Source organism: Protopterus annectens, chromosome 6.part0, assembly GCF_019279795.1.
Source record: "Protopterus annectens isolate FY-2018-M chromosome 6.part0, PAN1.0, whole genome shotgun sequence".
NCBI classification, from domain to species: Eukaryota; Metazoa; Chordata; order Ceratodontiformes; family Protopteridae; genus Protopterus; species Protopterus annectens.
The window spans coordinates 699,794,688-699,818,663 of record NC_056737.1 but is presented as its reverse complement, the minus strand read 5'-3'; the positions used below and the strand labels follow the sequence as shown (position 1 = coordinate 699,818,663).

General features: G+C 36.7%; 1 protein-coding gene across 1 annotated transcript in view; it reads right to left on the bottom strand.

Annotated features, from left to right (window-relative positions):
- The window catches only part of LOC122803879 (coiled-coil domain-containing protein 170-like), a 1,585,583-nt gene that overhangs the window by 272,995 nt on the left and 1,288,612 nt on the right, over positions 1–23,976 (bottom strand). The window contains exon 11 of the mRNA XM_044073560.1: positions 17,255–17,497. Within this exon, the coding sequence (XP_043929495.1) occupies positions 17,255–17,497 (243 nt within the window). The remainder of the gene's footprint in view (positions 1–17,254; positions 17,498–23,976) is intronic.

The following is a 23,976-nucleotide window of genomic DNA, read 5'->3' as shown; positions in this document are numbered from 1 at the left end:
CTGATTTAATTTCAGGCATTATTATGAGTATCACTGTACTTATGGTAAGAATATTTGTACTTTTGTTTGCAAAAATTTGTAAATATTTATATATCTATACAGTATGTATACTCTTAATCATACCAAGTTCTCATAAGCATTATTACCCAATATATTTGGCTGTTTAAACTGTTTTTCCAAGAACACTACCATTAACTTTTATATTCTGCTCTTCACCTCACAATCAAGCAAAAGCTTACTTAACAGCTTTATTTTTCCCTGAATATATCAGAGAAAAGTGTACAAAGATTAATGGGTAGTATTAGACAGATTCAGTTACTTAAATAGTTTCTGACAGTATACTGACATTTGCACCAGTATCAAGTTTAGAAGTAATATTCTTTTATTTAATCATATTTTTTCTGACTAGAAATTACAATGAATTTTTACATTACTATCAAAATTATAAGTAATATTCTTGCCTCTAATCAATTTTTTTAATCAAAATGCATCTAGAAAAGCTCCTCTGTTGCATGAGGCAGCTTAATGTTCCTGATTGGTCTGGTAGCTATTCAAGGCATCTACCAGGAAAAGGCTACAACAAGCCTTGCATCATCTGGAACAAGACTGTGGATTACCAAACAGGCAGTGGTCTGCTTCTTATCTTGGGACAGATGCTAAAATTTTCTTCTGGTGACAGAAGAAGCAAAAGAGCATTGTATCCCAGCAGAGTAAAGCCATGGTGAGATGAGCATTAGTAGTAGTCAGGCAGTAGACATTCATGCAACTCCCCTGTTTTCATCATTATTGACAAACTAATTCTTTGTTTTCAGTAAGTACTGCTTGATTTGTTTCTAACTTCAGATTATCTGCCTAAATACTTCATCCTTAAATTTTCAGGGTCTACGTATTAGTTTGCCCTCAAGTGTTTGGCAGTGCTCCATACAGACTCAAGACACCTTGAGTGGCATTCTTCCTGTAAAAGCATGATTGAAATTTCTCCAATACCTAGTTGCACAGAGGATAACTAGTTTGCAGTGACAAGCAGAGTCCCCATAGTCGCAAACCGGATACTCCTGACATTGACTGATAGTCTCACTCCAACTGTCTAATCAATAAAAAAGGGTCTGTTGACATGGATATGAACTTTCCCACTGTCTCTGTTACCAGCTTGGTGGATATGGGCATCCTGAGGCAATGTAGAAATTGTCTCATGTTTACTGACAACTAGTTCATTCTCAAACAAACTGACATGGTATGTGGGAGATGTATTTACACAATATCACTGGAGGAAAAGCTCTCATATAAAAGTACTCCCAATGTCAATACAGTTGTCAGTAGTACACACGCTGCACCCATCACACACAATTCAAAGTAGACATATCGACCCACATATGCTGAGGCACTTAAATGTAACCTTCCTAAACCACAAAGACCTCCTAGATGAAGTACACATAACAAATACTCTCAGGAGCCCAAAATGCACTTTTTCAAAACAACAACTACATCAACACATAGAGCTACATCTCATGGAGCCTCTACCTCTAAGCCCATAAGGCAAGCCACCACACAATCCAACATTCTAGCCATTGGAGACTCCATTGTGAGACACACGGATGTCCCTCTCACCAGGCTGAGTAAGGAGAAAGTCATGGTCAGTTGCTTATCAGGGGCTAGGATCCACCACATTACACATGCACTTAGGTCATTGGACCACAAGTACCGATATGACTCAGTCATACTCCATGTGAGAAATGACCTGAGATGTAACTCCCTAAACTATATGACAAGAGACATCATGGAGCTCTCAGAATATGTGTCTCAGGCTGGTACGAGCATAGCACTGAGCATCATGTTACCTTCTCCAAGGATGATGCCACAATATGAACAAAAGATAATTGACTTTAATAATTGGCTTAGTTTCTGGTGTCATTCTAAGGTGGGGGTGGTAAGGAAGGAGATGGTTAACAGACCATGCTGCTTTGGCAGGGAGGTTCTGCACCTCTCCCCTCTAGGCTTTTGCATTTTAGCTAAATCATTGTCTTCCCCCATAATGCCTTTTTCAGGCAATGTCAAACTGAAAGTACTTCTGACATAGTAAATGAAAATCAAGAAAATCTAAAGGTATTACTGCTCCATGCTAGGAGCCTAAACAAAAACTCCTCACCCTAGAGAATGCTGATGTCTATGCAGTCACTGAGACATTGTTTAAAGCCACAGAGAACACACCAACAGTGCAAGGTTATAATGCTTCCACACATTTAGAACAGCTACTTCTCTGGCAAGGATTAAAGTTGGAGGTGTCTCTATTTACATCAGAAATAAATATACTTCAATGCTGGTCAAACAGGACAATGCACTCGAGCTGCTCGGTGTTCATATCACCATAGACAACACCCACTTCCATGCAAGCTATAGGTCCCCCTCTATGACCCAGGAAACCCATAACATATATGTAAACTTATAAGAAACACTAACCATCCAATCCAATACCATATTCATGGATGATTTTAATTACCCCACTATTAACTGTGAATCCTATACAACACCAAACACACAGGCACAGAGATTCCTGGATTTTGTAAGCACAAACTCCCTGGACCAGATAGTCAATACAACAACCAGGGGTGCAGTCATACTGGATCTGGTTCTCACTAATATAGGAGAGTGATGCACATTTCCTATTGTAATGTCTTCCATGGTAAGGTCAGACCAGAAAATGCTCTCCTTTGAAGTGAAAATACAACCTAAATCCCCAGATAAACCTGGAATATTCAGGAACTTCTCTAAGGTTAAACTCCTGCTATTAAGTGATAACCTGACAAAATTTCAAACCCCCATAAACCCTGTGAATACTGCTGCCTATGCAGCACTGTTCAAATAAACCCTGTACATGTATGTTAATAGTTGCATAGAGGCACCTGTACCCACCAGGAAGAAATACAGAACTAACTCAAAAAACAAGCCACCCTGGTGGAATTACAAAATCAGTAGGCTGTATAACATAAGGAAGAAAATCATGGCAAAAATTAGGAGGTGCAGCACCCAGCAGGATAAAAGCACTCTCATCAAACTAAACAAACAATTCAGAGTACAAATAAAGTCTACCAAAGCCAAATTTGAGGTAAGTTTGGCCTCCCAGGCCAAGGACAACCATGAAGCATTCTTTAGCTATGTCTGCAACCTCAAAGGCAATACACAATTGTGTGCAGAGCTTATTGTAAATGGAGCCACCTATACTGAGCCAGAAGACATAGCAAACCTCCTGGCTGATAAATCCAGCTCCAACTTTACCCCTCTCTCCCCCTCAACCTTCCCTCAGGAAATACCAGTAAATATAAATTTCACTACTATCACTAGGGAACAGGTCCTTAATGCTCTCTCTAAGACCAAGAACACTGCATCAATGGGCCCAGACAATATCTCAGGATACCTTTTAAATAGCATGAAACATGACAGACCAGGGTCTCTGGAATTATTATTTAATTGTAGCCTCCAAACAGGCTTCATGCCTCACGAATACAGAACAACAACAGTCATCCCTCTGCACAAAGGTGGTCCATCTACAGACTCTGGAAACTACAGCCCCATAAGTCTCACTAGTCTTATATGTAAAGCAATGGAAATAATTATCATGGAAATGATCAATAGAGCTATAGTAAACTTTCAGAGATTGAACCCAACCCAGTTTGGTTTCATCAAGAGCAGATTATGCCTACTCAACCTGGTGGACTTCTTTGAAAAGGTAACCAAAGCAATGGATGAGGGAAAAATGGCTCACACTCCCTACCTTGACCTGTCAAGGCATCTGACACAATACTCCACTTGGGAATTGTTGACAAACTCAAGAGGGTAGGTACAAATTCATATGTCACCCGGTGGATAGCCAACTGGTTCACAGACAGGACCCAGGAAGTTAGAATTGCAGAGTCCACCTCGACAAAGAGGCCAGTCACAACTGGAGTCCCTCAGGGATCAGTGCTTGGGCCGCTCCTTTTTGGCATTTACTTCTCTGAAGTCAAAGCCAATGTCAGTGGTTTCTGGCTGACTAAGTTTGCAGATGATTGCAAATTAGGAGCTGTCATTGAATCCCACACTGACACAAATGTTGTCCAGGAGGGGCTGAAATACAAAAACAACTGGTGTCAGAGCATTGGACTAAAATGAAATGCCAGGAAATGCATAATATTATCCTTGAGTAGTCATCCACCTCTCGTAACTATCAAATTGACAACACACCTCTTAGAGTTGAACCAGTAGTCAGGGACTTAGGGACACACATATATAGTAATCTAGCCTTTGACCATCATGTGTCTACAACAGTGAGGAAATCATTCTATGTTGCGCAGCTTATAAATAAAGGTATGGCATCTAAGTCCAAGGAAGTCGTTGTTCACCTGCATTCAGCATTCATCAGACCTATCATTGAGTACAATACCACCCTTGGTATGTACCTAACCAAGCATGTCCAACAACTGGAACGTCCACAGAGGTTCCTCACTAAAATAATACAGGGTATAAGTAAAATATCCGATGCAGACTGCCTCAAGGCCCTATCCCTGTATTCTGTCTCCCTTAGACCTTTGAGGGGAAAATCTATGCCCGGCATACAGTGCATTGTCAGACCCCACTCTGGTGGCCTTCCTGCATATCCACAAAACAAACAGCGCCAGAATTAGCCGTTCTAAAGACTTAAACCTTGCCTCTAATATAAATAGGACATGCTGGAGAGACAGGTATGTATCCCAAAGACTACCCCCTTTATGGAACAGGATCCCCATCCATGTGAAGCACAGTTCCTTCCTAACCCAATTCAAGTGCAACTTGGACAATGGGGAACAGAAAATCCATCCTTGGTTTGGCACCTATGTCTGTAATGGACTCAGGCAAACTGTAAATGGTTCATCTTCCCGGCTGCTGTCTCTCTGAAACCTTTTTTAAAATCTAGACCATTAAAACACTAAATAGTTTAATATTGTTTTATGGTTTTATGTGTTAATCTTTTATATATGTTATGTGTATTATAGGATATTCAAATTGTTTTTAATAAGGTTTAAGGTAGTTACTTGTATATTTGTTGTATTTGAATTAGTTAACTAATTAGATGATGTCATAGAAAAGTATCATCTGATTGGATATATTTGTTTTAAAAAGCAATGCTTTAACTGTCTTTAATGAGTCTGAAGAAGCGATCAGCTGTTTTAGATCGTGAAAGCGTTTACTCTTGTTTTTTATTAAAGAATATTCTGCTGAAAGTGAACGTATATTTGGATTTTTCAGCCGTGGTCATCCTGTTTATCTATTTTTTGTCATTGTCGCTTTGAGGTGTAAACCGGGCATTAATCCAGTCTTCTGAACTTTTTTCTGTCATTTTTAATTTGTGGTTAGAGACTGGAACATGGCTGAAGGTAACTACAACATCAGAAAGAATCAATGTGAACGACTTGTTGGATTGCTCTCCATAGATTCTAATCCTCTGATGCTAAATCCGTTTTTTCCGGTGAGTGACAGAGAGCAAATAGATTATGATACTCATAAAAAATTTACAGAATCATATAGAGACTTGGAGAACAAGATGTATAATTTTAAAAGGTTACAGTGGCAAAGATTTCACTTAGAGGCATCATTAAAATATAAGATAGTACCAAGAGGACTCAGAGTATTAAATATGCCAACATACGGAGAAACATATCCTGATTTACTTCAGAAATGGCAAAATTTGAACTTGCAGCTTAGTTATGACTATATGCATCTGCTTATTGAATTTTTTAAACCTCATGGAAAGGAATTAGCAGATGAGATAAAAAAGCTACAAGGGAAGTTGATAAACAACTTCCCTGCAGAGGTAATAGGAAGTAAATTAGATGAATTAGCCAATAACATACAAGGCTATGATAAGAGACTTCAGAATACTAAGATGAAGAAGTTGCAACGTGATCTTAATGACTTCCAGTGTAAGGAAGTCTTCTCATGGCCCAGGAGAATACTTTTTAATACTGAGACCTCAGAGAGAACAAATACACCGAGTGTCTCTGGAACACTCGATCTAAATGGTACTGTTTCTTTAAATAAAGACTTTGGTGAAACTACTGACGTCAACGCCAGACATGGATATATAGAACCGTCCACTACTGAAAATGGCGAAGCCATGAACGAAACCTCTTCACTGACTTCCATTAGAACTGTGGAAAATGAAACTAATTTAAATTTGTCAGTTTTTTTGGAACAGAGAGAAGCCACGCAAACTTCCATTCTTCCTTTTGTATTAAAAAAGGCATTACCTATAAGGGACAGATCGAGCAGCAAAAACCGGAGAGGGAGAACGCGACAAGAGAAGGAACGGGGAAATGCTTCCAACATAATGACAACCAGGAGCAGAAACCAAAAGACTTGGTAATTAATCTATCTAGCCTTTGTTTGACTGATGCACAAACTTCTCTTTTGAACAGGGGTTTAAATTTCATTCCGGCACAAAGAACAGTATTAATAGATGTATTAAAAGAACTGAAACTATTTTCTCGTACTTTGACATTGAAAACTATTTTTAAAAATACTGGAACTTATAGAACTGAAAACATTTTTAAACAACCTAGTGTATATGTTCCAAAAATACACCCAACTGTTGAAATTTTCAGTAATATTTGTGAGAATGAAATTAGAGCAATTTATGCTAAAAATCTTCCATCTATGTTTTATAATTTGAATAAATCAGAAACCGAAGCATTAACACAATTAAGAGAATCTCACAGTATTGAGATAAGGCCTGCTGACAAGGGGGGTAGTATTGTTGTAATGGATAAAGTATTTTACTATGAGAAAATGATGGAACTTTTAAATGACACGGAAACCTATGTTCAAATCAATGAGAGACAAATAAAAGGTATAATAGATAGAGTATCTGTTTATATATTTGATTTGTTGATTACTAAACAAATATCAGAGGAGCTATTTGATTATTTTCAGATAGAATATCCGACAATTCCTGTTATTTATGGCCTACCCAAAGTTCATAAACATATTAATCAGCCCCCCATGAGACTTATTGTCTCTAGTAAAGGATGGGCAATGGAAGCCATCTCTATTTATGTTGAAAAAAACTTACAAATAGCCCTTAGCCTATGTGATACCATATTAAGGGACACTAAAGCATTCTTGAGATTGCTATATAATAAAACAAGAAATCTGGATAGAGATTACATGTTTGCAACTATGGATGTTACCTCATTATTTACAGTAATACCTAATAAATGGGCATTGAAAGAATACGTGATATTTTGAACTTGAAGCAGGTCTATCAGAATGCAAAAACCAATTTGATATGTGAACTACTTGACATCGTACTAGAAAACAATGTCTTTATGTTCAATGGAAAATTCTATTTACAGAAAATTGGCGTAGCGATGGGGACGGCATGTGCAAACAGCTACGCCAATTTGGCATTGGCAGCTTGGGAAAATGAATATGTGTTAAATAATAATATGTATGCAGATAAAATTATATGGTACATACGTTTTGTAGATGATATTTTTTATTATGGGGAGGTACAACTGAGGAATTGCAAGGGATGATAGAATATGTACATAATACTACTGAGTTTCTTAGATTTACAAGTCAATACTCTAAGGATTCTATAGAATCTTTGGATGTCTTAGTAAGAAAGATAGATTTAAATGAAATAACTACAGGGATGTACAGGAAACCCACATGGAGAAACAATATTGTACATAAATCGAGCATGCATCCTACATTTGTACATAGGAATGTTGTAAAAGGACAGTTTATGAGAGTAAGTCGGCTGTATAATACGAACGAAGGCCTTAATGCTAGAGTAAAAATATTAGAGGAGGAATTCATAGCCAGAGGCTATAACAAAAAAGATATAGATAATAGTATTCAATTTACAGTAGAAAATAGAGATGGCAGATGTAAACCTTTCTTTTCGGACACTATAGAGGGAGACAGAAATATACAAGACACGACCAATATGAAAGTCAGATTTCCTATAACTTACTCAAGTGACATTAGAAGGTTTTGTAATATCATTGAAAAAAATTGGAACATATTACTTTCAGATTCTGAGCTAGAGAATGTATTAGAAGACAGACCTAGCTTTTGTTTTAAAAATAAAAAATCTTTAAAAAGGCAACTTTGCTATAAATCAACATCTAATAAACAACTAAAGCAATCACAAAGATTAGGGACCTTTCCTTGTAGGAATCGTATGGCATGTAAGTACCTATATAATAAATCCACATATAAACATCCCACTCTAGAATTCACTATTGATATTAATTTCTACGCTGACTGTAGAACACAGAATTTAGTTTACCTTGGTTTTTGCACTATATGTCACGCTTTTTATATAGGCAAGTCCAATAGATGCTTGAAAGAACGTATTCTTGAACATCTCAGAGATATAACCAACAAAAGAGACACAAATGCTTTAGCAAAACATGTAGAGGAACAGAATACAAGACACATTTTTAACTTTATGGTTATAGAAACAATAAGTAATAATAATAGAGGGGGGGATATAAAGAACACGGTAGAAGAAGCAGAACAGAAATGGATTATATTACTTCAAGCAGACAAGTCCCCTGGATTAAATAATGCTGTCTCTCTGAAACCTTTTTTAAAATCTAGACCATTAAAACACTAAATAGTTTAATATTGTTTTATGGTTTTATGTGTTAATCTTTTATATATGTTATGTGTATTATAGGATATTCAAATTTTTTTAATAAGGTTTAGGGTAGTTACTTGTATATTTGTTGTATTTGAATTAGTTAACTAATTAGATGATGTCATAGAAAAGTATCATTTGACTGGATATATTTGGTTTAAAAAACAATGCTTTAACTGTCTTTAATGAGTCTGAAGAAGCAATCAGCTGTTTTAGATCGTGAAAGCGCTTACTCTTGTTTTTTATTAAAGAAAATTCTGCTGAAAGTGAATGTATATTTGGATTTTTCAGCCGTGGTCAACCTGTTTATCTATTTTTTGTCATTGTCGCTTTGAGGTGTAAACCGGGCGTTAATCCAATCTTCTGAACTTTTTTCTGTCATATCCACAAAACAAACAGCACCAGAATTAGCCGTTCTAAAGACTTAAACCTTGCCTCTAATATAAATAGGACATGCTGGAGAGACAGGTATGTATCCCAAAGACTACCCCCTTTATGGAACAGGATCCCCATCCATGTGAAGCACAGTTCCTTCCTAACCCAATTCAAGTGCAACTTGGACAATGGGGAACAGAAAATTCATCCTTGGTTTGGCACCTATGTCTGTAATGGACTCAGGCAAACTGTAAATGGTTCATCTTCCCGGCTGCTGCATGTAAATATTTCATCTCTCAAACCTCTGCTTACACTTATCAAGGGTATTAGAAATTGTCAGAGATTTGGGATGCATGACTAGGCTTAAAAAGGCCCTTGTGGTCATTAGCCTAGTAAGTACCTATGAACCTATGAACTACAGATGCATCCTTGCATAGGAAAAATTTGTAGACAGTAGACTGTTTCAAATGTTTAAAAATTTAGTGCAGCATGAAGAACAGCATTTGATGTATTATATCTAAAACCATGTAGTATATGCATACAGTTAAGTACACACATTATCCAGATGAAATAATGAAGGCATGTTATGCTCACGCTAGGCTTCACAGTAGTTCACCAGGTACAGCAAAGCTGTCTACAAATTTCTGGCAAAGGTGCAGTGCTCAGCAAAAATGGGACTCAGAAGCACACACATAATTAACATAACACTAATTACATTTTCTGGTAAACTTTTATGAATCAACCATCTGAGCACTAAAAATAACTGTAGATGGCCACTAGATAGATCAGAATATAATCACATAGTGCTGAGAGTGTTGAGCAATGTAGTTACTAAATTGTTCTGCTCAATTAACAGTGTATCATGACATACAGTTAACTTCCCACACTGAAGTGAGTGATACAAACAAGTAATAGCTGTGTACACCTACTCTTTCTGCTTGGACATTGTGCAATATGCGCTTATATGATTCGCTATACTACACAATTTTCAAAGCATTTTAGCATTCTGTGACATGCAAGTGCCTAATTTCAATAGACCACACATGCAGAATGTCATTTTATTGTGCCTGAGTGCACTTCTCAGTTGCAAAAAGCTGTAATGTAAGACAACAGGCTTTTACGAGTCACTGCCTCCCTTGCATACTGCACAAGATCATAAAAATATTGTAAGGTTTTATGAGTCATACACATCAGCATATTTTAATTTACTGAACTCAGAAAGAGAAATCAGATGGCACATAGAACCAAGACACAGCTACCATATCATTACTGTAGATGCATATGAACAAATATGCTACTGCCAGAACATATGAGACAGATCATCCCTCTTAGTATGCTGAGTATGCTTTGAGATCCAACATTATGTGTTGGAAACTGTTTATGAGAACAGAAAAAGTCTGGTATACCATGCTTATCTACTACAAATATTAACGAACATATTGCCTGATCGTCAACCAGCCGGTATTGCTGTGAAAAATCTGGTTGCGATAATATGTAAGTACCTATATATATATATATATATATATATATATATATATATATATATATATATATATATATATATATATATATAAATATGTGTGTGTGTGTGTGTGTGTGTGTGTGTGTGTGTGTGTGTGTGTGTGTGTATGTATGTATGTATATATATATATATATATATATATATATATATATATATATATATATACAGGGGGGAATGGGAGGTGCAGGTAGGCTTGCCCCCTGCAGAAAAATTCTGTTTTTGATCAACTCACAAGTCTGTCAACTGCTTTAATGGCAGTTTGATGTAGGATAGTGCAAGGCTACATGATAGTGAGGTTTAAGAATTTTTTCTGTATTTATGCATGCACTGCTTGAGAGTTAGAAGTTCCTAGCTGTTTTGCATTTATGTAGCTTTAGTAAAGAAGTTAAAGTCATTTAAGCTAAAAATTGGGTGATGTTTCATTCGAACATGGACCTTATTAACAACTTAGGAGATAGGCCCCATTTTGTTTTTAAAACTGAACATAAGTTGAAATTTTTGTAGGAACATCCTATTTCTAAGTTTTGTCAAAGAAAAGGTACCAAAAAATGGGAGGCTTGTAGATATTGTTCCTTCATTCTAGTAGGAAATGAGGTTTTGGCTGGACTTCCCCCTGAAACTATTAAGTTAGAAACAGGAGATTGTGGAAGCACTGGTTTAGTGTACATTTCTGTCTGCCAAGATTGCAATTTCTTTTATGAAGGAAAGACTGAGAGAACCCTACGTAAACAGGTGTATGAGCATTTAGATGCCATTCAGTGTGAGAACCTCAATAATGCTCTATACAAACACTCCATTAGTTGTTTCAGTTTTAATAAGTTTTATTTGGTATTGTAGAAATCATAAAGAGAACTCCCGGGGGGCTGGGAAAATAGACTCAGCATGAAGGAACTTTTTTGGCAACTTAGGCTTAATGCCACTACTCCCCCTGGGTTGAATGACAATATTAATCTTATGCCCATACTTAGATACAGAGCTTTGACTTTACGGTAGAAAAAGTTTTGTATTGGTTTATATATATATATATATATATATATATATATATATATATATATATATATATATATATATATATATATATATATATATATATATATATATATATATTTTCATCATATTATTATTTTTTATATATATCAAACTGTAGGGTGAGTAGTGAAGCCCCAGTGTGTTTATTGCTTGTATGTTTTAGAGAGAGTTTACATTTTTATTGCCACATCTTTTTGTATTTATATATTTTGTATTGTATATATTATATATATTTTATACAGTTTCTAGCCAATAACAACACATGTCACTTAGGTTTTGCATTGTTTAAACATATGGACCTGTTGACTATTAGCATTTAATAATAGTTTTTTAAGTAATTGGATTAATTAAGGGTCATGTGATTTAAATATTATAAATACAGGATGTTGTTTTAATATGGTATTCTGAAGTCCTGGATTGTCAGGACAAAAATCACTTAATAAAACTAAGTTTTTTTATTGCCTTGTTGCCCATTGGTGTTTAAAAGTTAATCACAATGCTGGGTTTGGTGATTAACTATTTCTAACAGCCAACTCAGGGAGCACAAGTTCATTGAAGTTGAACCCACTAGAAAGTCTAACCTGCTGCAAATCCTATAAGTCAAAGCACGACATCTTGACTTATGACTAACATACTCAGCAGGCAGAAACAAAACCAATGAATCCCCCACCAAAGACTGCACCCCCCACACACCTAGTTACTCATATATAGCAATGCTGAGACTGCACTGAATTAGAGAAAGAGCAGTAATCTCTATATAGAGACCCCAGTCCTGATGTACAGAGCTGCTCTACCTTATTGATCATTAAAAGAGGACTCAGCAACTTTGCTCTTTCAAAAAGTGGGACAGTCTGTAAGAGAAACTTGATTGAGACACCCTTGACATTTTCCACTTGACAAAAAATGACTGCAGGTGAAAACATACACACACACACACACACACACACACACACACACACACACACACACACACACACACATACACACACACACACACACACACACACACACACACACACACACACACACACACACCTAGACCACTTCTAATTCCCAAGCAAATTAATCATGAATGGTAATCAACAGGGCTCAAGCATACAAAGTACAAAGTCAGCAAAATGAAAGTCAGCCTTTTCTGTTCATTCCAGGACACCTTGAATGTGGAACAAATCCTCCCTATAGTCCATTTCCTGTGCATGCATTATTTTTTTTCTATATCATTCAGGTGCGTCATTCAGTGCATTCCAAATTCCATTCTTCAAACAACATGGAGGCTTACCTTAAACCCAATTGCCTGATAGCTTTCTTCTCAAAGTGTGGATTGATGGGTCCAGTCAAAGACTACAATGCATCTTGTTTCTCATTGAACTTAAGTATGAAGCATGAGATATTCCAATGCTTGACTGGCCTTCTGGTGGCCAGTTTGTAGTTTTACTTTTACTGGAGGAGAGGATGTGCATTACTATACTGACTGTATCTCAGACACCACCGGTGATAAGAATATCAGTACAAGCCTAGAGACTACTCAGATATAGAATAACAGTAAATTTAGGGCTATCATAGCCCCCCTTACATAAACATCTTACAATAGGATCTAACAAAAATAAAAAACTGGTATCAAAGCCATGGATTAAAACTCAATACAATGAAATGGCATTACAGTTCCCTTTAGGAAATCGTCCAACCAAGCTAATTACTCCATTGATAAAACACCTCTAAGAGTTGACCTGATAGAGATCTGGGAGCATATGTAAACAGTAATCTGGCCTTGGATCAACATTTAGCCAAGTTAGTAAGATAATCATTCTATGTCACACAACTCATAAGCAAGGGTATGGCACCCAGATACAAGGAAGTTACAGTGCCACACTACTCAGCCCTTATCAGTCCCATCGTTGAATGCAATGCCCTCTTTGGCATGTACCTAACCAGGCACTTGCAACAGTTGGAATGCACTCAAAAGTTCCTCACCAGTAGAATCCAGGGTGTGAATACCCTGTCCTAAACAGACTGTGTTAAGACCCTATCTCTGTACTCAATTTCCCACAGAATAGTGAGAGGTGATCTATACCTAGTATAAAAAGCATTCTCAGAGCCAGCCAAGGTGGATGGATCTCTTGCACACTCAAAATACAAGCAGCATCAGAAACACTAGATCTAAGGATTTGAGCTTTGCCTGCAGCATAAATAAAACATAGTGGAGAGACAGATAATGTGTTTCAAAGGGTCCCCATGCTATGGAATGAGCTCCCCATCTACTTGAAGCAGAGTTTATCCCTGATCCTATTAAAAAGAAGCCTTGATCATTGAATGGGAAATCATAGATTCTCCTCAGGTCTGGCCCACATGTTTCTGATGGACAGTAAGTAAATTAATCCTCAACTAACATACCCCTCACATAACATTACCTACCTTGTTATTAACATACCCCATCATATGGCTGCCCAATGAACTCAGACAAAACTGGGTTGGGGTTACATGACTAGACTTGCAAAGACCACAGTGGTCATTAGCCTAGAAAAAACTATGAATGATATTTGAATGAATAAAAAGTATTTAAGCTTTTATAATCAGTAAACACAATAATAACTAAATTAGTATTAACAAATATGAATTATTATTCAATGCAATCACCTTACTGGAAAAGCTAAGTCATCAAATATAAAATAAAAGTAACATTTTTACTGTCCGGAGAAAATAAAATAATAAATAAATAAAAGTAATGTTTGTACTTTCCACAGACCAGAGAAAATAATATAATTATTAACATTCTCCTTGTGGTAGAGTCTCTTCATTCCTGGTTGTAATATTCCCAAAACCACTGAGATAGTCATCCAGCATGCATAATCTATTTTGAAACATTGTATAATTTGTTCTCCATGTGATAGAGTCAAGTTCAAAAAACACAAGCAAGAATCTATAAGAATCTGATCAGATACTAGTGAATCAAAACTATAGTTTTGATAAACTACGCTGCCAAACAGCAAAGGAAAAAACAGCTTGCAATGAGCCTCAGAAGGGGAGCCAAACATTTCAATTTTAATATTAATGATGACTTCCATGATAGACCAAGTCACCTCAATACTTTCTTCATCCTGTCCTAAAACACATTAATATAGGTCAAGTTTCAAACACCTGGCAGCTATACCCACAAAACAGCTATAAGCATTATACACGCAGTCCCCACTTTCAAAACCAAATCAGCAGTCTTGATTAGGAAATAACATAAATCCAAAGGTATAATTCAAGGTAAGCATACAATTTCCAATACAGACTAACAGAGCTCAGTGGTTCAGACTGAGTTAAAAAGATCAAATAACTATAGTGTATATCAAAGCAGCAATAAGCAGAAATAAATTAGCATGTAACACCATAAAGGTTGCTAAAGATACTAAAACTGAAAACTCGTTTATTAAAAAAGAAAATCAGAAATCAAATGAAAGTTAATTTCTGACTTAGAAAACAGCAGCATAAACAAAATTAAAAAGGGGCCAGGTTTGATCCTGGCAGTCAGCTTGTCATTCAGGTGTTTGATCTTCCATATTAAGCATGAACTCTTGACACTACTGGCCTTTTGCTAATAGTACAAACACATTCAAAAACTGTTAGCAAAGGCCAGCTCTACTGAGATGCATTCAAATATTACAAAAGGCTTCAGCTGTATGAGGCCCCACTACAAATTATTGTTTATTTGGCTCATTTATATGTGAGACCTGTTGAATTAAGTGTATCTTCAACTTTTCATGATCTTGAGTATTTTTTTTTTTTTTTTATGTCATGTCTGACCAATCTGTATATCTTCTTCTGATCACTTTGCATTGAAAGTTCATTGCATTTTTACATCACATAGAGTGGTCTGTTCACACTCAAAAACAGGAAAATAATCTTATTGTACTGAAGTTCATTTATAAGAAGCTTGCTATAGTACGTTTGTTAGAGCAGGACTCTTACTTGTAATCTTTACTGTTATAAAACTAAGCAAATGTACTCTGCCACACATATAGCCATTATCAAGGACTTGCATAAGAAGGCGAGCAGTGGCTTTAAAAGCTTTCACACACTGCACTGCCATGCAAACAGTAATCACGAGTGTCCGCACAACTCATCATCATCATCAACCCCCTTTTTCCCATGTTCTTCATGGGGTCAGGATGTCGCATCAACTGTTGCCATCTCATTTTGTTCAAAACCAGTCTCTTCTTCAGTACTCATGCCTAACTGTTACAGGTCTTTTCCCATACAATCCATCCACCACTTTGATGGATGCCCTCATTCCCCCCCTGCCTTCTTCCTGTTGTCCCAAATCTTCTTCATCAGATTGTCTTCTACCGTTATGCACATGTACCTGAACCACCATAATCTGTTCTCTTTGACCCTTTCTCCAATTGGAGCTAATTTTGCTTCTTTTCTTATGTCCTCATTTCATCTTTCTCACTGTATGCATCCTACCACCCATCTCAAGCACTTCATCTCCATCACCTCTAGCTTCCTCAACTACTCTGCCTTTACTACCCAGGTTTCTGTACCATATAGTAGTACTGGTTGCACCATTGTTTTGTACACCTTCCATTTCTGATTATTTGGCACCTTTCTGTCATATACTACACCTTACACTTTGTGTCAGTTCACTGCAACTCCTCTGATTCTAGCTTTGATCTCCTTATTTAGACTTCCCTTTTCCTCAATCACCCTTCCAGAAACGTGAAGCTGTTAACCTGTTCCACACAACTAACAACTTTAAAAAGCTGTTACATAATTTATGCTGACACACAACTTTTTTCAATGGGTATCACATACAAAATCTACTATAGGTTTTTGTATTCTAGTGGCCTACCTAGCATCCAAACTCATAAAACTGTATAGCACTACCAGAGCCATAACTCTAAGACTAAAACTCCCACACAATTCCCAACCTGAGTTCTCACTACCTTACCATAAATTCCACTCCCTCTCTCTAATCCTGAAATGCCTGATCACTTCCTAAACCTAAAGTCCTTAATCACTCCTAAACTTAAAACTCCCTTCCCTCTCACCCTACAACTCCCTTTTCACTTTATAACTCCTAAAATCCCCCTCCTGCTCCTTCCAATGGCTACTTGCCTGAAGTCATCTTCAGTTTTGAGGTTGAGTGGCAGCCTGCATGGGCTACAAGGCATTCACTTCTCTGGCTTCAAGACAGTGGTTTTTGAGAGCTTTGGACTTGAGTGCTTATAATAGATCATCACAAATAGGAAACTCAAGCTCTGCATTTATTACAAAACTTTTTGAATAGGTCTCTAATCACAAGGAAATTGTATTGTGTTATTGAAACAAATGTCAACAAATTCACCTGTCAAGTTTTCAGTTTTCAAAACACACAGTAGTCCTATTTCTGAATGGCACTCTTCAAAATATTCAGGAATCTGATTATGTCTAGAGACCCAATTACAATTCAGTGTTATTGATTTTAAATTTATTTATTTTTTATTTTATTTTGCAATCCTACAACATTAATAATTTGTTTCTACAATTAAACAATCTGTTAATAACATAACATGCTTAATTTTGCTTGTATTCTGGCATTCTCCAGTCTTTTAAATGTTTATAAAAGTTATACCTAGATGTTATCCATTGTAAGTCATTGTATTTTTCTTAGAAATATTAACAACAAATGCAATTAGACTTACTTGGAGTTCTTTCACAATAGCAAATTTGGATTTCATATTCTGATTTGAAATTTTTGTTTCACTCAGCTGTTCCTGCAGCATTTCAATCTTCTTCTGTAACTTATGAATGGTTTGACCATGGAGAGTTGCATCAGCAGCCAATGTAATTTGGTGTTCTTTTTCTTTCTCTATTTGTTTAATCTTTTTTTCTAGATGCTCAATCTGCATATCCTTTTTTTCTATTTTTTCCATCTGAGACTTCACCTGTATTGAGAAATGTACAGTATTATTTTTCTTTGATGTTTACGCAGACTAATGCAGTATTTCACAAAATACAGTATTTGATTTAGACAAAGCCATATAGAAAGCAAATGCTTTATTGAGAAGATTATAAGATGTGATAACACTGTAGAAAAGTCAGTACAGTAAGCCATTATTACCACTGTTCCTAACGCATCAGATAACATTGTTTAATTTATGCTGCATTTAGTTCCATTTGCTACTTTTCTTTCCTTTCCTTTCTCCCCAGACATCTCTATTTTTTCTGTTACATCAAATGCATCCCACACCATTTCATAAATTAACCTCTTCAGCTTTTCCTCATCTACCTTCCCTTTTCTCACCACATTCTTATCCTTCCATCTCATTGCATTCATATGCTTTACCCAGCCTAGTGTACAGCTAATCATATAAACTAATGTCTCCTTTTTCCATGATAAACCCACCCTTCATCTCCTACCCCAAATATATAACCCCAGAGTGACCACTTAGTTCTTTCATCAACCATCCCTTCTCAATGTTACACTGCTTTTTGCTATTGGCAAACCACTTTATTACTGCTCTGTTAAATGTTGACATAACCTGCTACCCCTTCCTCACATATCAAGTACTAGTTAGGCTGTATGATGCCACTTGTCCTTTACTTCTGCAGAGTCTTACATCATCAAACACCCCTCGACTGTCCAGAATTTCACAGAATGTGCATATTTTTCCTCATATTTTTGATCTGTTCCTCATAAATTGTATAGTTTTCTAGCAAATCATTGAGGGCTGCAGTCATTAAATAATGACAGACATTTGGACAGTTAAAACTGACATTTTGAGTTTCAGGCTAATCCAAAACCTATTTTTCTAGCAACATTGTAAGATTATAAGAGCAATTTTTAAAATCTGTCCCCTTATTATCTTTAGCTTTGTCCCCAATTCCTCAGCTAACAGGTTGAAAGGTATTGTCATAAAAGGAGATACTGCCAACCCAACTATCTGGAATTTTATAAGTAATTATGTCATTTGTGAATATCAACATGATTCATATGCTTGTGTTACAAATGTATTAGAACTGTATGTCATATAAGATGGTTTGTGATGAAGAGGTAATTTACAAAGTACTGAGCTTAAAGATGTATCCACAGTGTACCCTACTGGAAAAGAACAGAAATGTATATGCACTATTGTAACTGTTTAAATATATATATTTTAATAGGGGAAACTGGAGCACAGGAGGTTAGCTTGCAAAACTTCAGAAAATAGTTGAAACTTAATTTATGGCTGGGCCATAAATAAGATGTTATCTTTTAGTTTTAGTGCAACAGGGAGCATAATGTGTATACTAGAGAAGTTTTCTGCATTGTCTTTAAATGTGAGGGATGTAAACTATTTTATCACTTCCACCATTTGCCAAAAGATCTGAGGTATATGTATTTTCACAGGTAGATGCTAAATGCTACCAGGTGGCATCAATGGTTGTTTTGAGCCTGGGAACTGAAGTCAGATGACAAGAAATTATGTCATTCTGCAAGTATCCCAGCAGTAATATTTGAGATATTATATGGGAAGTTTCTAAGAGAGAGAGATAGTATTCTATATTTTCTTTGACCTGACACCTGGAAGACCCACTCACCACATCTGCCTTGCTTGCTCTGTAAGTTCATTGCGGCTGATATTTGTGAGACATATTTAAGTTCTGAGAGTACTTGCATATTTATTTGGTGACAATGTGGGCCACTCCTAATGGCCTTGCTCTTGGTCAAACTACCATTTTTACTAACAGTAACATTACACAGTAAGATGATAAGGACCTGGCCAGGGAAAGTAAAAACTGCCTTATAGTCTGGGCAGAAGGAGGCATAGCTCATAAACCTGTGCCAGCCTTTCCCAGGTGTGTGTCTGTGTATAAATCAAACCTCAAAGAGAGTGTGCGTAAGCTACTTGGGCAGGGACACGAAGCACTGGTTGGACAGATTTAGTGTTGGAGGTCTTGACTTGGCCACTCATCTGAGATCTCAACTCTATAGCTCTGCCAGTGGGGATTCTTATTGGGGATCTGGAGAAAGAAGGAGAAACCAGCCCTGGACTGACTGTGGTCTCTGTGTGCTCTTAAGGAGAAACTGCACTTGATACAGAGAGCTGCATCTGGAAATACTGTGCGTTTACTTGTCATCCGTCCAGTGTACATCCCCCACTGGTGCTAGTGGTGAGAATTGAGGGTCCTTGATTACTGGATCAGAGGTGGGGCATCACAGGGATGCATCACCTTTATATAATTCACATCTGTATCTTAAACTGGTCAAACAGGCCTCCGTGGTCTGATTATTTGTAATCATTCTTGTTAGAGTGGGAAGTATAAAATAATAACCAAAGAACTGTGTGTTGTGTGGTCAGGACAAATGGATAACCAGTGGAATGTGTAAAATAAATATGTAATTGTAAATACTTGACAACTGATTTTAAAACTTACAATTACATGTTTATTTTTGTACATTCCACTGGTTCTCCATTTGTCCTGACGGCACCACACACAATTCTTTTGTTCTTAGTTTGCCAGTGTGTGGATGCTCATTTCCATCTGATTATAAGTATAGAATAGTTTTATTAGATGGATTATCATGTTGGGAATAATTAATAAAGTCAAGAGTGGAACAATATTTCAACTGCTTGTTGACTAGGATCTGCATTATATCTAGCAGGTAAAAAATACAGCAAACTAAGCAGACCAAGTGGGACAGGCCTCACATAAAAATGAGTATTAATCCTGTAAGTGCTGATGCTTTCCAAAAATATTGTTTGTTTATTAATTTTTCTTTACAATCTGTTGACTACTTATTCACATCGTACTTACAACCTGTTTTCAATGAAGACTAGATGCAGTATTTAAACTGATTAGGGCTAATTTAGTAAAGATATGTTGGAAATTCTCTTATTCTTTTCTAGAATGTGCTGGAGTGCAGCTGTTGGTGGGGAATATCATACTGAAGATAGAGGGAGAGGAGTTGTTATATGGAATGGAGAATGTGAAAAATGAAATGATAATTATGTCAGAAGGAAATCTAGTCACCTAGCTGTTGGTTGGAATCTTAACGTACAATTTGAATTGCCTGATTTATTGTGGTCAGATCTTATGAGAGAGAGAGAGAGAGGGAGTCAATGCAAGAGGTAGAAGATGTGGGGGACTTGAATTCCAGACATTCAAGAATCAGGGGTATGAGTAATTATCAGTTTACTTCTTTTTGGTACAACAAGAGACAGTAATGCTTTAGAGAATATGCAGAGTAATGAGGAAGATGATAAGATTAAGGACATGCCAAAACGAAACCTGCAAGAGGTCATACAGAGGTACAAAGATGCTAACATGCCACTGGAGGAATGGCACGGTTACTAGAGGAGGTTTGCTTGGCTGAAATTTCCTACAACTTGTTTGTGGAGGACATGGTATTTAAACCCTGGGGAAAAGACTCCTTGGAATGACTTTATACTGCATAACTTTGCTTTGAACAAGTGAAACAATATACATATTATGGATTGCAATCCGCATTGAACAGAAGAGGCTCCGCTTTGCCATTTTTGATTGTCTCATATACTGGCATACGAGCCAATCAAAAATTGCAAAGTGGAGCCACTTCTGCTCAATATGGAACTGTGGGCTGTTCCACATTGAGTAGAAGTAGCTCCACTTTGTGATTTTTGATTGGCTCATATGCCAGCATATGAGCTAATCAAGTGTCAGTTGCTTGAGTCCCATATAACGGGGATTTTACTATACAATTTGAAGAAACTGTCTTAGATCTGAGTTAAAAGAATTGAAAAGAAACTGTCAATACGTTCATCTGAGGCATTTTAACGTTTTCAAATATAATAACTCCACCTTGAGCAAGCAAGTCCCTTATCCTAATCTTTTTTTTTGGCACCCACACCATCACCCTGGTATATCTCGATCAATTTCAAAATTGGAATTGCTTACCAAATGTTTTTTGTAGACTAATACAAATATTACATTCACTGATACAGCTTATTTCTAGGAGCTTTCTGTGGCCACCCCACTAAAATATGGAACAGTCTTGGAACAACTTGCCTATTCTGATGCAAAAAAAAAAAACTGGCACAGTCATTTATTATACATTATTTCCACTCCAGTCTTAGCAAAAGCCTTAACATTAGCATCTCCCACCAAATTAAGAATTATTTAACTCCAGATAGACTCATTTTGTTACACAAGAAGCAATGTTTTGCCAAAATATGCTGGGTCACCTTCAAATCAACTTGTTTTTTCTTTCCATTTGCAGTTCTATGAATGGTATTGTTAATTTCTTTGCACTTCCACAGATAAATATTTTAATTTCCTTAAGAATATATCTGTAGTACCCCACAGAACTGATATGCAGTAAAGAAATTGGAAACAAAATAAGAAGGATTGTCATTCTTACAATGATAATTATATCCCACAAAGAAAGTGGATAATATTTCCACCAGTTAAGATGTACCAGTATTGTGTTTCATATTTTATATGCTATATACTAAATCAAGTATATATATATATATATATATATATATATATATATATATATAGTTTACTATAATATATATCCAAAATGTACTTGGTCGACTGTTCACATGGTCAACCGAGATTGTGCGAAATTCACAATGTCGAACACCGGAATTGACGAAATACATGTCGACTGCTACCTAGGGACAGGTTTTAATATGGGTTGAGATAGGGGCAGATGTGTATTTTGGCAAAATCAGTGTTTGACTTTGCCTACAGTCGAAATTCCAATTTTCGAACGAAGTGGCGTCGACCGACTTCACTTCGAATAAATGATAGTAAACTTATATGTGTATATATATATATATATATATATATATATATATATATATATATATATATATATATACATATATATATATATATATATATATATATATACAGGCAAACAAATTTGCATAAAAGTAACCAAACCATATTAACACGTTTACATTCACAAACATTATAGGATGTATAGAAATATATGTGATGTATAATCTAAGCAACATTACATAAATTATTCAGTTTCTGCCATCTCATAAACCTCATTCCTCCTCTAAAAGATTTTTCCACAATTGTTGTTCCTACAAAATCAAGACCACTAGCTAGGAAGTAACTAGTTTGAAGCATTTAATGTATTTAATTGATCTTTTATGTAAACATAGTCTGTATGAAAGGCTGGACACTAAGGAGGGAGAAAAGGACCTGTACCGATTGGCTAGCTAGAGGGACCGAGCTAGGAAAGATGTGCAGCAGGTAAAGGTGATAAAGGATAATGAGGGAAACATACTCACAAGCAAGGAGAGTGTGTTGAGGAGATGGAAAGAGTACTTTGAGGGGTTGATGAATGAAGAGAATGAGAGGGAGAGAAGGTTGGATGATGTAGGGATAGTGAATCATGAAGTACAATGGATTAGCAAGGAGGAAGTAAGGATAGCTATGAAGAGGATGAAGAATGGAAAGGCTTTTGGCCCAGATGACATACCCGTGGAAGCATGGAGGTATTTAGGTGAAAGAGCAGTGGAGTTTTTAACCAGATTGTTTAATGAAATCTTGGAAAGTGAGAGGATGCCTGAGGAATGGAGAAAAAGTGTTTTGGTACCGATTTTTAAGAATAAGGATGATATGCAGAGCTGTAGTAACTACAGAGGGATTAAATTGATCAGTTACAGCATGAAGTTATGGGAAAAAGTAGTGGAAGGTAGGTTAAGAAGGGACGTGATGATTAGTAATCAGCAGTATGGTTTCATGCTGGGAAAGAGCACTACAGATGCGATGTTTGCTCTGAGAGTGTTGATGGAGAAGTACAGAGAATGTCAGAAGGAGTTGCATTGTGTTTTTGTAGACTTAGAGAAAGCATATGACAGGGTGCCTAGAGAGGAGTTGTGGTATTGTATGAGGAAGTCAGGAGTGTCAGAGAAGTATGTAAGAGTGGTACAGGATATGTACGAGGGTAGTGTGACAGTGGTGAGGTCTGCTGTGGGAGTGATGGATGCGTTTAAGGTGGAGGTGGGGTTACATCAAGGGTCAGCTCTGAGCCCTTTCTTATTTGCAATGGTGATGGACAGGTTGACAGACGAGATCATACAGGAGTCCCGGTGGACTATGATGTTTGCAGATGACATTGTGATCTGTAGTGAGAGTAGGGAACAGGTGGAGGAGACCCTGGAGAGATGGGGATATGTTCTAGAGAGAAGAGGAATGAAGGTCAGCAGAACTAAGACAGAATATATGTGTGTGAATGAGAGGGAGGATGGAGGAATGGTGAGGATGAAAGGAGTGGAGGTGGCGAAGGTGGATGAGTTTAAATACTTGGGGTCAATAGTTCAGAGTAACGGTGAGTGTGGAAGAGAGGTGAAGAAGAGAGTACAGGCAGGATGGAGTGGGTGGAGAAGAGTGTCAGGAGTGATTTGTGACAGACGAGTACCTGTAAGAGTGAAAGGGA